The 14509-nt window shown below is 52.9% G+C and overlaps 1 protein-coding gene across 2 annotated transcripts in view; it reads left to right on the forward strand.

The window, feature by feature from the left end:
- RGS3 (regulator of G protein signaling 3) overlaps nucleotides 1–14509 on the forward strand; it is a 69089-nt gene that overhangs the window by 31418 nt on the left and 23162 nt on the right. For both annotated transcript variants that reach the window (XM_013129980.3, XM_005140673.3), the window contains one exon: nucleotides 3709–3749. In XM_013129980.3, coding sequence (XP_012985434.2) covers nucleotides 3709–3749 — 41 coding nt within the window. The remainder of the gene's footprint in view (nucleotides 1–3708; nucleotides 3750–14509) is intronic.

The raw sequence follows: 14509 nt of genomic DNA on the forward strand, positions 1-14509 counted from the left end.
GTGAGGGTGCTGAGGCGCTGGCACAGGGTGCCCAGAGAAGCTGTGGCTGCCCCATCCCTGGCAGTGTTCAAGGCCAGGTTGGACATAGGGGCTTGGAGCAAGCTGCTCCAGTGGAAGGGGTCCCTGCCCGTGGCAGGGGTTGGAACTGGATGAGCTTTAAGGTCACTTCTAACACAGAGCATTCCATGTTTCCATGATAGCACCCAGGGCTTGAACCCTGCCACACCACCCCAGGGACATGTGCCACGGAGGGTGACAAGCTTGTCCCCTCTTAGTAGCCAGGTTTGGGTGTGCAGAAGAACCTTCCTCTCTCCTGATGTACCCAGGGCCCTGCAGCACCCTCCCTGAGACCCATCTTTGTGGAGCAGACATGGGGTGGTCATGAGGGTCCTGTCTTTGCCATGGACATTGCCATGGTTCCCTGGGTCTCACCAGGAGCTGTGGAAAGGAGCCAGGACCATCTTCTCTCCCGTGTTTTCGACTCTGTTCCTGGCACACACCACCCCAACCCTGCAGCCAGTGGGTGTTTTCCTGGGGTTGCTCAGGAGGTGTGGGGTGGTGCTGAAGGCTGCTGCTGTGCTGGGTGAGTCCTGCCCCACACGTCAGCGTGGGACGAGGCTGAGCTGCAGAGGGGGACGTCTCCCCACAGAACTCACACCTCCTCTTGTCCCTGCCCAGCACTCGCAGCAGTGCAGCCCTGGGGCAGGGACGGCTCCAGTTAACACAAGCACAGCAGGAAGGAGCTGAAGTCTCCTCAAGTGAGTTTGTTTTCTTCTCCTGCTTATTTCCTTCAGCTTTCCACTGAATCTGCCTGAGCCTGAGTGCTGTTCAGCTGTCAGAAAGGTGTGGATTCCATAGGGAATGCAGCCGCACATGAGCCTGAGCTGCCGCGTCCCCGGGACAAGGTTATGCCTCTCCCCTTGTCTTTGGTAGCCTCTGTGATCCGGGGTGCAGGAGATGAGCAGAGCACAGGGCACAGCAGCCTCCAGTGCTCCAGCCTCACCCTCCAGACACTGGGAAAACCTTCATGGAAGAAATCCTGGTTTGTGCTGAAATCTGTGCTTGGATCTGCCCTTCCCAGCTCTGCCCACACTGGGGATGGGCACTGGCTCGAGCCCAGCTTGTGGGCCAGGGCCAGTCTCTTACCTCCCATTTATTGTCTCTCTAAAGGCAATTCCTGGTAGAAAATGGGATTCAAGCAGTTCTGTAGCCTAGGCTGGCTCCCTGCTTTGTGTCCTATAGACATTGGGCTGCTTGGCCATGCAGAGCAGTGAGTGCTGGAGGGACAGGATAGGAGCTGCTGGATGTGGAGATTGCTAATGCCAGGATTGAAAGCTCAATGGAGATGAATTTGAAAAGGAGCTGAATTCTGATGGTTTCGGGCTTTGTTGGGGTCACTTGTTACTGCAGAAGGAATAGAGGGGCCCAAAGGAAGCAGGGTCATTCCCGGGGCTGTTACACTCCAGCATCACCTTTCTTTCTGAGGGTGCTTGTCTGTAGAAGGTGACTTGTTCACATCAGCCTGGTTAAGGCTCCTGAGGGGAAGTGGCTCATGTTGGAAAGGGGCATGTTGCTCTGCAGTTTGCTTTGCAGGGCAGCCTGGTGAGCTTTGGTTGTGTTGCACGGAGGAGCAGGGGCCCCAGTGGAGAAGATGAGTGGGTTTTGTACTGGTGACCACTCAGGAAGCAGAAACTGCAGAAGGGGATGGTGGACTCGTGATGTGCCAGCAGCAGGCTCAGGTCCTGCCTCCAAACCCTCCCTTGAGGGGAGAAGCAGTGGCTGAGGAGCTCCCATCAGGAGCTTTGGCTTTGCAAGGAAAATGCTCCCTGGTGGTCCTGCTGGATTTATGGAAGTGGGTGCTGGGAGAGCTTGGACGTTGCTGTTGGAGAGCAGGGAAGGGTTTTCCTGTGGTGCAGGGGTGAGACACAGCTCCCAGCCAGCCCCATTCAGCATCATTCCCCTTCTGGAAGTGAAGCTTTGAGGGGCAGTGCTGGGCCCTGGGCTGGCAGCTGTGAGGCCAGGCTGACCCTCACACTGCCCAGGGTGAAGTGGGGAGAAGCTCATTCAAACACACAAGGGCTCCTCATCCAAGTGGTCCACAGCAGCTCTCTGGGTGTTGCTGGCTCCAGCAGCCGCTGTGGCAGTGTCCTGCTGTCCCCATGGTGGTGTCCAGCTCATATCCTGCAGTGTGCATTGGAAGTGAAGCTGGCAGAGGCAGGTCTATGATCCCAGCGGGAAGAGACACCCAGCAAACATCTCTAAGCCATTGTACTTCTTCATGGGCTTCACATTTTCCATGGGGTGACTCAAGAGGCATCAGTGAGTCCCTCAGTGGGTCACAGCTCTTATCTTGACACGTGGGCTGCTGCCTGCAGCAGCAGAATTGCTTTCCTCTGGGGAGCAGAGTGTTTCCAGCCCTGCACAGAGCCTGTTGCCATCATTAGTGCAGCCCTGGCTGTTAAAATGAAGCAGAACTTGTGCTGACACTGCTCTGAATGGGATCTGCAGCATGCCCAGGCTGTGGCTCTGACCTCATGGTACAGATCACGGCATTAAAAGGGTGATGAAAGCTGCAGCCCAGCTACCAAGAGTGAAGCTGGTGCAGAACACAGTGGTGAGAAGGGGAGAGCAGGCCCCAAAAGGTGGGATGTCCTGCTTCAGAGCTGGGGTGATCCTGTCCTGTGGCAGCTTCATGTCCTCCTGTTCAGCTGATGTATGTCAGGAGCTGGCTTCTCTTGGCGCTGGGGACACTCACATCCTGCCAGCAGGGATCAAAAACCAGGGCAAATCTTCAGGAATGCCTTCTTGCTGGGTACAGGGAAGGCCAGGCCTGCAGAAACCAGCTTGGGTGAGCAGATGGGGCATGATGCATCCCCTGGGATAGCTGGCAGCAAGATGAGGAGCTGTACTGGGCTTCTCCATGGTCCAGTGAGATGTGGATTGCAGCACTGGTCACTGCATTGCCTCCAACACCATCTCCTTTCTCAAAGCCCTGGAAGTGCAAGTCTCTTGGTCTCTTGGCCAGGTCTCCTGAGCTCCACACTGGTGGGAGCTTGGGGAGTTTGCCCTCAGCCTGATGGAGCAGGATGGGCTCTGCCCTACATCAACCACTTCCCATTTCCCTGGAATTTGACTTCCTCTCCTTAGGGAGGTGCTGACCCCAGCCACTGGCACTGGTGGAGGCTGGGCCAGACAGCATGGGGCAGAGCTGCCACCAGCCTTACCAAGGGTTTGGGGCTGGAAGCTGGGAATGAGCAAGGATGCCCGAACAGGAGCTGCTCTGGTCGATGTTCCTGGGAGCAAAGCATCCACGGAGGGATGAGACCCTGTGGTGCTCAGGATGGCCCCATGTGCACTGTGGGGCCTCCACAGCCCCAGCAAGGAATCAGGCTGCATGTGCCATGGCAGGAGGGCAGAAGAGCCTGGATGTGGCCTCTGAATGAACCAAACCTTTGACCCAAAGGACAATCCCAAAGGAGAATCCATGATAGCACAGTGAGTCCATGCAAACACCATGCGATGCAGCCTGCCCAGCGCATGGCCCTGCAGATGCAGCATACATCACTCCACATCACAGCCTGGTACTGTGGGGTGACAACAATAAATATTCATTAAAGGCTATCTCCTCGCCAGCTCCTCTGCCCGTGGCTCTGCTTACAGAAATGCAGTTGTAGCTGAATTCTGATCCTGGTTTTTCCTTCTTTATAGGTTCAGAAGACCGGAAATTCTGCATCCTTTACCTTGCAGAGGTGAGTGCTGCTGTTTTCCAATTGAACTTTCTAGTGGGAGCTGAACACGGACCAACAGCTCTGACCCTTTCTGCTGGGGCAGAAGCACTGGGCAGGCTGGTTTTTACTTCCTTCTTAGTATGCCAGAGGTCTGGAAATGGCTGCAGCCGCAATGTGTTAGTGAGAAACTACTAAGTAGAATCTGTGCTTGGGGAAGCTGAGCAGCACTGAGGCAGGTTTACTCTTCCCTTGCCCCTGTGCACAGCATCTCACTTTGTCTTACTCTGGGATTCTTTTGCCTGGGGGCAGATTTCCTTGCCAACTGTTTTGTCTTTATTTTTTAGGCATCTTGCTTTTCTTGCCTTCAAGCACCTGGGTGTGAAGCCCTCAAATAAAATAAGGAAGCTCAGTCTAAAGGACATATAATGATAGCTCTAAAGTCTTGTGTGGCTAGTACACAGCTAAACGCTCTAAACAGGTTTGGAATCACTCAGACATTGGCACAGTTACATTTGTGTCATGAAGCAGCCAAGGAAACTGCAAAATTGGCTCATAGTGACTGGACCCATCTGATCGTTGGATGCTGGGGCTTTTTGTCCTTTTCCAAGTGACTTTACTGTGTTCCTGCTTTCAAGGCTTTGTATTTCCAGAGGTGGAAATGTGGGTGCGGGGAAGATCCCCAGGGCACAGAGGAGGAAGTGCAGACTTTGCTCAGCAGCACTGTGAAAGAACAAGCTATTGTGAATGCTGGGTGAAAATGTCCAGAATGAAAGTTGTTCACCTTGAGTGGCTGGGCCCTGGGCCAGGGCATGACTTGCTATGTAACCATCTCTTATGTTTTCCTCCTCTTCCTTCCTTGTCTCCTCTCTTTCTTCCTGGGGCGGTGAAGCAGGAGCTGCCGCCTCAGGGGTTTGCTCAGTGCCTGTCCCTATGGAACACCAGGCATGTTGACGTCTCCATACCCTAATCCTGTGCTGTGACTCAGAAGGGCTGTGATGGGTGTTCCTCAGCAACATCCCAACAGTGGGATATGAGGCACCTGGCACTTTATCATGCATTTGGAAAGCTGCATTCAGAACCTGACATGTAATTCAATGCTTTGAGCCCCTTAAGTAGAAGTGACTGAAAGAGAGATGGATATTTCATGAGATCCTGAGAGGTGAAAACTTGTCTTTGTTAAGACTTAATGAAGTGCATAAGCTTTTGAGGGGCTTAAATGGCTCTAATTGCTCTGGTCATTCAGATCAGAGAACGGCTTTAAGACGAAAACAGGGAGACTGAGCTGAGCTCTTAGGCAGAAGCTCTTCCCTGTGAGGGTGCTGAGGCGCTGGCACAGGGTGCCCAGAGAAGCTGTGGCTGCCCCATCGCTGGCAGTGTTCAAGGCCAGGTTGGACACAGGGGCTTGGAGCAGCTGCTCCAGTGGAAGGGGTCCCTGCCCGTGGCAGGGGTTGGAGCTGGATGAGCTTTAAGGTCCTTTCCAGCATGAACCAGGCTGGGGTTTTGTGATTCCCTGTCACTGACATCTGTTGCCGTTGGAGTGTTGTAGTTGTATATAAAATGTGAAGCATTTGCTTTCCTACATGCATGCTCTTCCAGAGCGCAGCAGATCTGAACTGGCCACTGTCATGGGATTCTCCAGTTCCTCCTGGAGCAGATTGCAAGTGGAGCAGGAGTTTCCTGGACTGCAGTGACCAGTGGGTTTGCTGCATGCCCATACTCTGGAGTGGCTGCTCATACCCTGTGCTAGCCCATGGCTTTCAGGTGACACTGGGGCATCCTCTGGCTCAAGGACAGCACCTTGCTGTGCAGGGCATCCCCTGTGCCACCCATTCCCTCCCAGGGCTGCTCTGAGGCTGCTGGTCTGCACTGAGATCAGGCTGGTGTGAGGAGGTGATTCTCCAGTGTTGTGGTTTGGCTGGGTCTTTGCTGCAAGGAAGGGAGAAGGTGGCTTCTGTGTACATAGCACAGATAGAAAGGCCAGTCTTTATGCTTCAGGGGCCAGTGGAGCAGTTCTAGCTATGGGTCTCATCAGACTCTCCAGCAATGGGTAATTCTGCCTCAAAGGGGAAGCTGAGGTGCAGGAGGGACATGCCTGTGAGCCAGCAGTGACCCAGGGCAGGATGGTGCTCTCCTGATTTCCCCATGGCTGCTCTTCTGGGAACAGTGACCTGCAGTGCTGCAAGGACAGGGCTGGTGAAGTACGAGAACAGAAACCTCACACTTGTGCTGTGTGTAGGTTGTGTGTCTCAATGAACTATCCACAGGCAAATGGAGACTTCTTAACTGATGGGATGCTGCTGTGAGAGCCAGCCTGCGAGCACCTGAGCATCCTTTTCCTGCAGGGAAGCTAAGAAGAGAACCACCTTCAGGTCATCTCTTTTCTTCTTTGTATTCAGTTTTCAGGAGCAAAGCTTTAGTTACAGGGTTGTTTGTGTGGGGTGTCACCAGGAGGTTTTAAGTGTTGGAGGGAGGGAGAACATGGTCCCCCTCAAAGGCATTCCTGCAGGCTGGCTGCACACAGGGGGGTTGGAGGGGCTGGTGGGAGCATCAGTTTGTGGTGTTCAGGTTATTGTTGCAGTGGGGTGGGTTCAAGGCTTGGGCTGCTGTCAGATGAAAGCTGGGATTTGGGTCCAGTGAAGTATCACTCACTTGCTGCTGGTAGATGTGGCTGTCCCAGTGCCACTCCTGCCACTGCTTATGGCAACTGGAAAGCTTTGTGTAAGAGTGCAGGAGGGGATGATGCTTGTGTGGACACAGCTTTTTTGGGCCCATGGCACCCTGAGAGTCTCTCCCCCTCCTCATCTGCTCTTTACAGAGGCTCTTTGCAGCCAGTGCTCCATCCTTGGGCTTGCCAGGAATGCTTTACCCTGCCAGGAGCCTTTCCCTGGCTCAGCTCTGCCAGCCAGCCCTCTCCAGGGTGGATGTGATGGGTCTGGGGGGTTTGGTGCTCATCATTGAGCTCTTCTGTCACTGTGATCTGGGCAGACACATCCATTGCACTGCTGTGACAGGGCCTGGAGGTTGCTGGACACTCTCATGCTGCTGTTTCTAACCCACAAATCATCTGCAATGAGCTGTAATGTGTTTAGTGCTGCAGAGAGTCGAAAGGGAGCCCATGGGGCTGGGTTGATTTCGTATTTGCTGCAGGAAGAGCTCTTTGCTGAGGCCTTGAGCTGTTCACTCCTGCTCCTTCTCATTGGGAAGGTTTGTGATAAAGTTCTAACCCATAAGGTTGTGTTTTTGCATGCAGATCTGGCATGACCCAAAAGAAAAGTACATTCCAATGTCTGTGAGATGCTTCATTGATTCTGAACATGAAAATTCCAGCTCTCAGGGGAAACTGGAGTGCCATAAAACAGCCACTGCTGCTCATCCTGCCTAATCACGTGTCAGTAAATCACTCTACAGAGCTCAGGTCCTGTGCATCCTGTTATTGACAGTGATCTTTACAGCCTGGTGCAGGTTACAGCAGAGGGGGATTTGTTTTACAGCTCCCCAGGGTGTGAGTTGCAGTGCTCAGAGGTCCTGAGTGTGGGTGGCCCCGATCCTGGTGGGACACGTGGCCTCCTGGAAGGGCTAAATATAGGCTGGTGTTGGAAAGAATGCAGAAAGAGAGGAAGGTTCTCCCCTGAGCTCTCTGCTCTTGTGGCTTTTGCTCCTTGTGTGCTCCTGGGGTAGCTGCAATAATCCCAGCACACAAGCAAGCCATGGTTTGGGAGGGGAAGTGGAACCTTTTGATATGAGGAACGTTGTCTATACTGGGAAGCTTGTCTAATTTTTCTGCTTGTCAATTGGTACATGAAGAAGTACTCTCAGTGCATGTAAACCTGGCCCAGTGTGTGTTTCATTTTAGTGTTTTAAAGCTAAATGAAGCAGCTCAAAGTCAGTTGCACAGATTCTGGCTGTGGAAGCTCTGGGCTGGTTTATTGTGGACCCATGTGTCTGCATCCTATAGCGTTTGGAGTGTGTTTGTTGGGCTACCTTTCCCCTCTGCCCAAATTCCATTCCCTGCAGGACATGGACACCTCCTGTCATGACATGTGTGAAACCTGTCAGAGGAAACATCAACTGTGGTGGGAATCAGTAGCCCCACAGGGAGCCAGTGCAGAGATGTGAATGTGATCCAGGGCTGCCTTCACACACTTCCCTGCTCCGGAAATGTCCCACTGATAGGAAACTGCAGATCAGTGTTTTATTGCATTGTTGGAAGGTTTTGATTCAAACTCAACATATTCAGGCTGAATTGACTTAAAATCAAACAGCTCAGTGAGTTTTTCATCTGAAAAGCACAAGCAAATGGATCTTTTCCTCTGGAAGTTTTCATCTGCAGACACAGAGTTCCTCTTGGGAAGCTGCTCCGACAGAAAATCTTTCCGGTAGCAACTTCTTGGCCTGCTGTGGTGAGCACACTTACATAGCTGAGCCCAGTGATGCTGTGAATCCGTGGTTGATCTTGTTTTGCCTTGGAGATGCATATCCTAACTCTGCACAGGAGATCCTCTAGACAAGTGTTGGGGAAATCTTGGAATCATGGGCTGGTTTGTCTTGGAAGGAACCTTAAACTGGTCTGTAACCCCAGCATCATCTTCTGTGAGGATTGCTCTGCCAGGGAGGGCTTGGGAAGCCTGGCTCTTGCTTACCTGCAGGCAGTCAGCATTGGCATGGTAAGAAACAGCAAATCATGCTTGCTAAAGTGTGCATCTGACTTGAACTGTGGGGGTGATAAGAACAGTTCAGTGACTGTGAGTTGGTTAAGTTGGATGTAAGCTGATGATGTGTTTTCATGTGATCACAGAGAGAACACGACTGTACACACAGGTCTGTGAGGGTCAGAAGGGACTGAGAAAGGCTTTTGGGGAAAGGGTGATCAGCAGCCATGAGCTCCTGCATTGGGAGGATGTCATCAGTAATGATGACTTTGGGATTCAGTCAACTTTCCAATTCCTCTGTTCTTTAACCCCAAAGCCCTGAATTTTGTACTGAATTTGCTTTTGAGCAAAATGTGATGGTTTTGGCAAGGGTCAAAGCAAAGGAAGTTGTTCCCCTTTTCCTGTTTCCCAGCATTAAGGCGGATCTGGTGCCCTGGGGTAGGCTCTGGTCTCCTCTGGTTTCCATGCCATCCCATTTAGTCATCTCCTTGGTGAGGCCTGAGCAGCCTGCTAGGTGACTTGATCCTTCCTTTTTAAATGCTCCCTCTATACTTTTAGTGGTTAAATGCAAGAAAATACCCACAAAAAGCAATGACAGAAAGGCCAGGTTAGAGCCATGAGCACAGGAAACCTCGAGGCTGTGAATGAGACATGGAGCTGTGCCCAGCACTGACCGTAGAGCAGCATTGGCCAAAGGGCACTGTGAGTCCTCACGCATCTCCCTGCAGGAAGGGTTTAACCACAGCTCCTTGACAAGACAGAGCAGTGATTTAGGAGTCCCTCAGCCTCACTGGAACAGAAACCCCTGAATTTGGTGCTGTGACAGTCACCCAGATGCCAGGGTGGAATTATAGCTGGGATTTACATTCCTGATAAGAGAAAGTCGAGTGTTGGCTGGCATTGGGCACTATGTGCGGGATGGAAGAAGGTAAAAGAGATGGATGCTTGTCTGTGGAGTGAACTGTGAGCTCTGTTGAAATTGCATCTCAATTTCCTTTCATTCATAGTAGGAAAAGAGATGATGCTTGTCAGATCTGGGGGCTGTTATTTGTCAGATGGGCTTGTACTGCAGAGAGGTGACATCCTCTGGCTGGGGTGGAGCGGGCACTGCAAGCAGGGCTGGAAGTCCTGGGAGAGCAGGAAACGTGTGTCCCAGCTGGAGAAACATCTAACGAGGGGCACTCTGCTTCCCTGGTTTGGGAATCTTTAAACACTCCAACCCAAATCTGAGTTTTGAGATGAGCATAAAATGGGCTTTTTGGGCAGAAGTTCCTATTTTTTTTCCCCAGCCTTAACTCTGGTCACATTTCCCAGAGCTGATACGGTGCAGTTTCGCTATTGGAGAGATGTTTAAAAGCCCCAGGCACCTATGGGTGATTTTAAGGTGGAACTGCTGCTCCCTAGGGCTGGCTGTATGGGCTGGAGCTTGCTCTCTTTGGTGCTGAGATGGGGGAAGAAGGATGGATGGCTCTGGGGCTGTGTTTGCAGTGGGGAAGCTTGGTGTTATTGTCACTGGGACTGCTCAGCCCTGAGCCCTCTTGCCTGAGCGTTTGCAGAATGGGAGGGCCATGGACCTGCTCTCTGTTTGCAGTGATGTTTGCACTGGGAGCTCCATGCCTCCATAGTCTCAAGGCTGGAGTTTCCTGTGAAGGCTGTTATCTGATGATCCACTTAAGGACAATGTGCTGGTCTGTGAAGCCCATGCTCTGTGTCCTTGCTGGCTGCTCCAAAGTGGGTGGCCAAGGTTCTTCAGGCTGGCTTTTCCTCCTGGAGGCTGAGCATCCTCCAAGCTGTGCCATGATGTTCCCATGGCATCACTCCTTCATTTACTCTCTCCTTAGCAGCAGCATCTGAATGCAACAGGGTCTGACCAGCCTGGGGTGAGCTGGAGACACTGGTTGGCTCTGCACCATGAAGTACCAGGTCCACTTTGCCATCTTAGTGCCTCTCAAGGCACCCATGTATGTCTGTAGGACAATCAAATCCCATTTCCTAAGAGCTAGCACTTGGTGTCACAAGGAAGGATGGGCACATCTATCCTTTGCCTTCATCTATAGAGTCTCCCTGTCTTGAAAACAAGACACACAGCAAGGAGCCACACACCTCTGGAGAGACTGCTGCACCCTGCAAAGCAGCAGCTCTGTGCACATCATCTGCTGAAGCACCAAGGAGATCCTGTCACTTTTCGGTCATCCCAGCTTTCAGTAGGGCCCCTGTTTTTATTGCCAGTGTTTGTTCTCTGGTCACCACCAGTGTGCCCAGCAGTCCAGAGTCCACAGGAAGAGACGTGGTCCCCTTCACGCCACTGCACAGCTCAGCACAGGAGCAAACTGAGCTTTCTCATCAGGCCTGGCGCTGGGTTATGAAATACCAGGCATCTGCTGCCCGTGTTTTGTGCACAGGATATTCCCAGGGCTGCAGTTTTGCCGGTGGAAGGTTTGCTCTGAGATTTAAAGCTATTGTAGTCTGGAGCCTGTTTCCGAGGTACTTCCCCTCTGGGATCTCTGTGGGGTTTGGCTGAGGACCAGTGCTCTGAGTGCTTGAGGCCAGGGGCTGGGCAGAGAGGAGCTGGGCTGGGAGTCCTGACCCTGAACCATAAACCCTGCAGAGGAGAGGAGCCTGTGGAAAGGAGAAGTGCATCCTCCTGGTCTGTGGGGTTGGAACACACAGCAAGGACCTGAGCACCTCTGGGAGCGTGTCTGCTGGCACAGTGAGGGAGGAGGTGATGGGATGAGAACAGCCCCTGGCCAGGCTGATCACTGAGAGGTGTCAGGCTGAGTCTGCCTCGTTGCTATTGTTTTATCTTAGTGTGGTGTCATGTACAGCCACACCTGTGTACCTGATGCTGTTGTGCTGGGTCCTGTCAAGGGGACACGTCTGCAGCATGGGGTCTTGGTGTGTAGAGTCTGGACATCCCTCCTGTGATGTGCTGCTGTTCTCTGGCTGCTCCTGAGCTGCTCCATGGGCTACAGAGCCAACAGTCCCCCTTTGGTTGGTGTCTGCTGGGGTAGCCAGGAGCTCTGCTTGGCCAGACCCCTTCCCTCTCCTTTCCCTGGGCGCAGTGGGGCTGGGTCTCAGCCTGGAGGAGCATCCACAGGGATGAGCTTTTCCCATGGAGCAGAAGGAACCTTTTCTTGGCTGTAGCAGGGCCCATGTGGGGCTTGTGTTGGCTCATCTGGGTCCTCTGTGATACACACCCGTGTTTTCCTCCTGCTCTCCCAGGGGCAGCACTGGTGCAAGGTCTTCACACAAGATCTGGTGCTGCTGTGGGCTCCCTGAGCTCCCATGTGTTTGGGCACACACCACCTGCAATAACATGTTTGTCCCAAAGGCTGGGTGAAGGCAGGCAGAAAGCAACTGGCAGCCACTTCACTTGCTGGCTTAATCTGGTCGCAAACACCCCCTTCACGCCATCTGCATCCTCCTTTCCCAGCACGGGGAGATTAAACCCTGTTTTCTCTGTGTAAATATTGGCAGGCACAGCAGCAGCCTCCCTCAATGAAAACAATAGCGGGGAGGCCAGTTCCCAGAGCCCTGTCAGCCCAGTTGCCTGCTCCAGGCTCCCCTGTGCACAGGAGCACTGAGCTGGGCAGCTCGGTCCATGGCCAGGGGCTGGGATCCAGGGACACGTGCCACCTGTAGAGCTTTGTCCCATGTCCCCATCAGTGCTTCACATGTCTGCCATCTCTCTGGCTGCATCCCAAAGGACTGTGCAGGAGGCTGTTCTTTAGAGGCAGCTGGGGGTGCTCAGCTCATGTGGGTTGGGCTGCCTCTTTTGCCAGCACAGGTGAATATTACTGGGGGAAGCAGGTTGATGGAAGAGGGATAAACAGAGCTCTTCCTTGGGAGCCACAGAACCATATAGAATGGGTTGTGTTGGAAGGGACCTTAAAGCTCCTCCAGCTCCAACCCCTGCCACAGGCAGGGACACCTTCCACTGGAGCAGCTTGCTCCAAGCCCCTGTGTCCAACCTGGCCTTGAACACTGCCAGGGATGGGGCAGCCCCAGCTTCTCTGGGCACCCTGTGCCAGCGCCTCAGCACCCTCCCAGGGAAGAGCTTCTGCCTAAGAGCTCATCTCAGTCTCCCCTCGGGCAGGTTCAAGCCATTCCCCTTGGCCTGTCCCTACAGGCTCTTGTCCCAAGCCCCTCTCCAGCTTTCCTGCAGCCCCTTTAGGCACTGGAGCTGCTCTCAGGTCTCCCCTTCAGGAGCCTTCTCTTGTCCAGGCTGCCCCAGCCCAGCTCTCTCAGCCTGGCTCCAGAGCAGAGCTGCTCCAGCCCTCACAGCATCTCCATGGACCAGAGGAAAATCTCCTCTCCTGGCTTTAATATTCCCAGGCAGCTGGGGCTGGGAAGCCTCTTCAGCTCAGTGAGGCTGAGCAGGAGGGAGAGGGGCACTTTGCTGTCAGCAACCCGTGCAGGCTGAGCATCGCTTTATGCTAAATTCAGTCGAAGAGATGGGGACTGTAATTGAATCAGTGAGGGGCTGCAGAGCAGGGGTGGGTGAGTGTGCATCCATCATGAGGAGAGGGATGTGATATGTCCTTGGAATTGCTTTAAGTTTCATGCTGGGGGAATTGCAGAAGCTCAGTAGGGATGGAGTGTGCAGTGGTTACAGCATCGGTGTGGGCACTGGACTCCTTGTAGCTGAACTGATGTCTTTTGAGCTCTGCTGAGTCCCTGCTGTCATTCATTTCTGGTCCCAAGTACGGGGTGGGGGGGGGGGGGGGGCGGGGAAATGCCAGCCTGGATCTCCAGCCCATTAGATTGGTACCCATCCTCTCTAAAGGTAGGAATGATTGGGTACCTCTCTAGGATGAGGGGATATCACAGTGGTGATCTCCTGGTTTGGGACTGGGAGAGACTGAGACATCAGTAAAGAGGTGGAGCACTGTGGGGCTCTGGGGGATGCTCAGAGCATCACTGCAATTCAAGATCTGCAGGGCAAGGGGGAGTCCCACCAGTTTATATTCCTGAATCACAAACCCCTGTTCCATTTGATAGTGCTCAGCAAGCCTGAGCATGCATTTTCTGTGTTTAAGCCTGTTCCTGCTGTAGGAACAGATGCGGTGGTGTCAGACATCAGAAAGGTTAAATCTTCCCTTTCCTGGAAGTCTCCTTGGAAGGGCAGAGGGCTGAGCTGGAGATCTCTCTTACCAGAGGTGACGTGGGAGGTTGGTTTATTTCCCGCTTTAGTAGGGATTTTGGATTAAAAGTGAATGAATTAGCATCCAATGAAAACAGTGGTTTAAATGGTGTGACTAAAGAGCATTTCCCCTTTGGTTCTGTTGTGTCTCCGGAGTCACAAAGCTGTGAGTTCCTTAGTTCTCTTTGGCCTTTCTGGGAAAAACAGGCTATTGGAGACCTGCCCTTCTGGAAGGAAATCCTAGGGGGAAATTAAAAGTGTTTTTTGTGCCCCTTAGTGGGAGACTTTGTTTTTTCTCTGCCAAATCTGTCCTAGAATCCTGCCTTTTTTTCCCTTATTTTTTCTTTTCATATCTGCCCTCAGAAGGGGATAATCCAACCAGGGACATTTCTGGACCCCTTTTAGAGTGAAACCTGAAAAATCCCAATGGGCAGCAAATGTTACTAATGCCTAATTTGAGATGAACTCTTTAACAGCTTGGAGACACTTGCCAAGAGAACTTGGTCAGAAGGTTTCTTAAATGGGTGGGATTTGGCTTAAAGAAAAGATGATCGATGTCCCAGCAAGACACCTGGAGAGGGGCTTTAGACAGGGGCCTGCAGGGACAGGCCAAGGGGAATGGTTTTAACCTGCCCAAGGGGAGACTGAGATGAGCTCTTAGGCAGAAGCTCTTCCCTGTGAGGGTGCTGAGGCGCTGGCACAGGGTGCCCAGAGAAGCTGTGGCTGCCCCATCCCTGGCAGTGCTCAAGGCCAGGTTGGACACAGGGGCTTGGAGCAAGCTGCTCCAGTGGAAGGGGTCCCTGCCCGTGGCAGGGGTTGGAGCTGGAGGAGCTTTAAGGTCCCTTCCAACACAACCCAGGCTGGGATCCTGTGATTCCCCAGAGTTCTGCCTCCCCCCAGTTGCACCCAGCTCAGAGGCTCTCGTGTCCCTCAGCTCACGCTGCGGCGCCTCACTAATGTTTGCATTCAGCAAAGAGCAATTTCCACCC

This window comes from Melopsittacus undulatus, chromosome 11, assembly GCF_012275295.1.
Source record: "Melopsittacus undulatus isolate bMelUnd1 chromosome 11, bMelUnd1.mat.Z, whole genome shotgun sequence".
In the NCBI taxonomy this organism is placed as follows: Eukaryota; Metazoa; Chordata; class Aves; order Psittaciformes; family Psittaculidae; genus Melopsittacus; species Melopsittacus undulatus.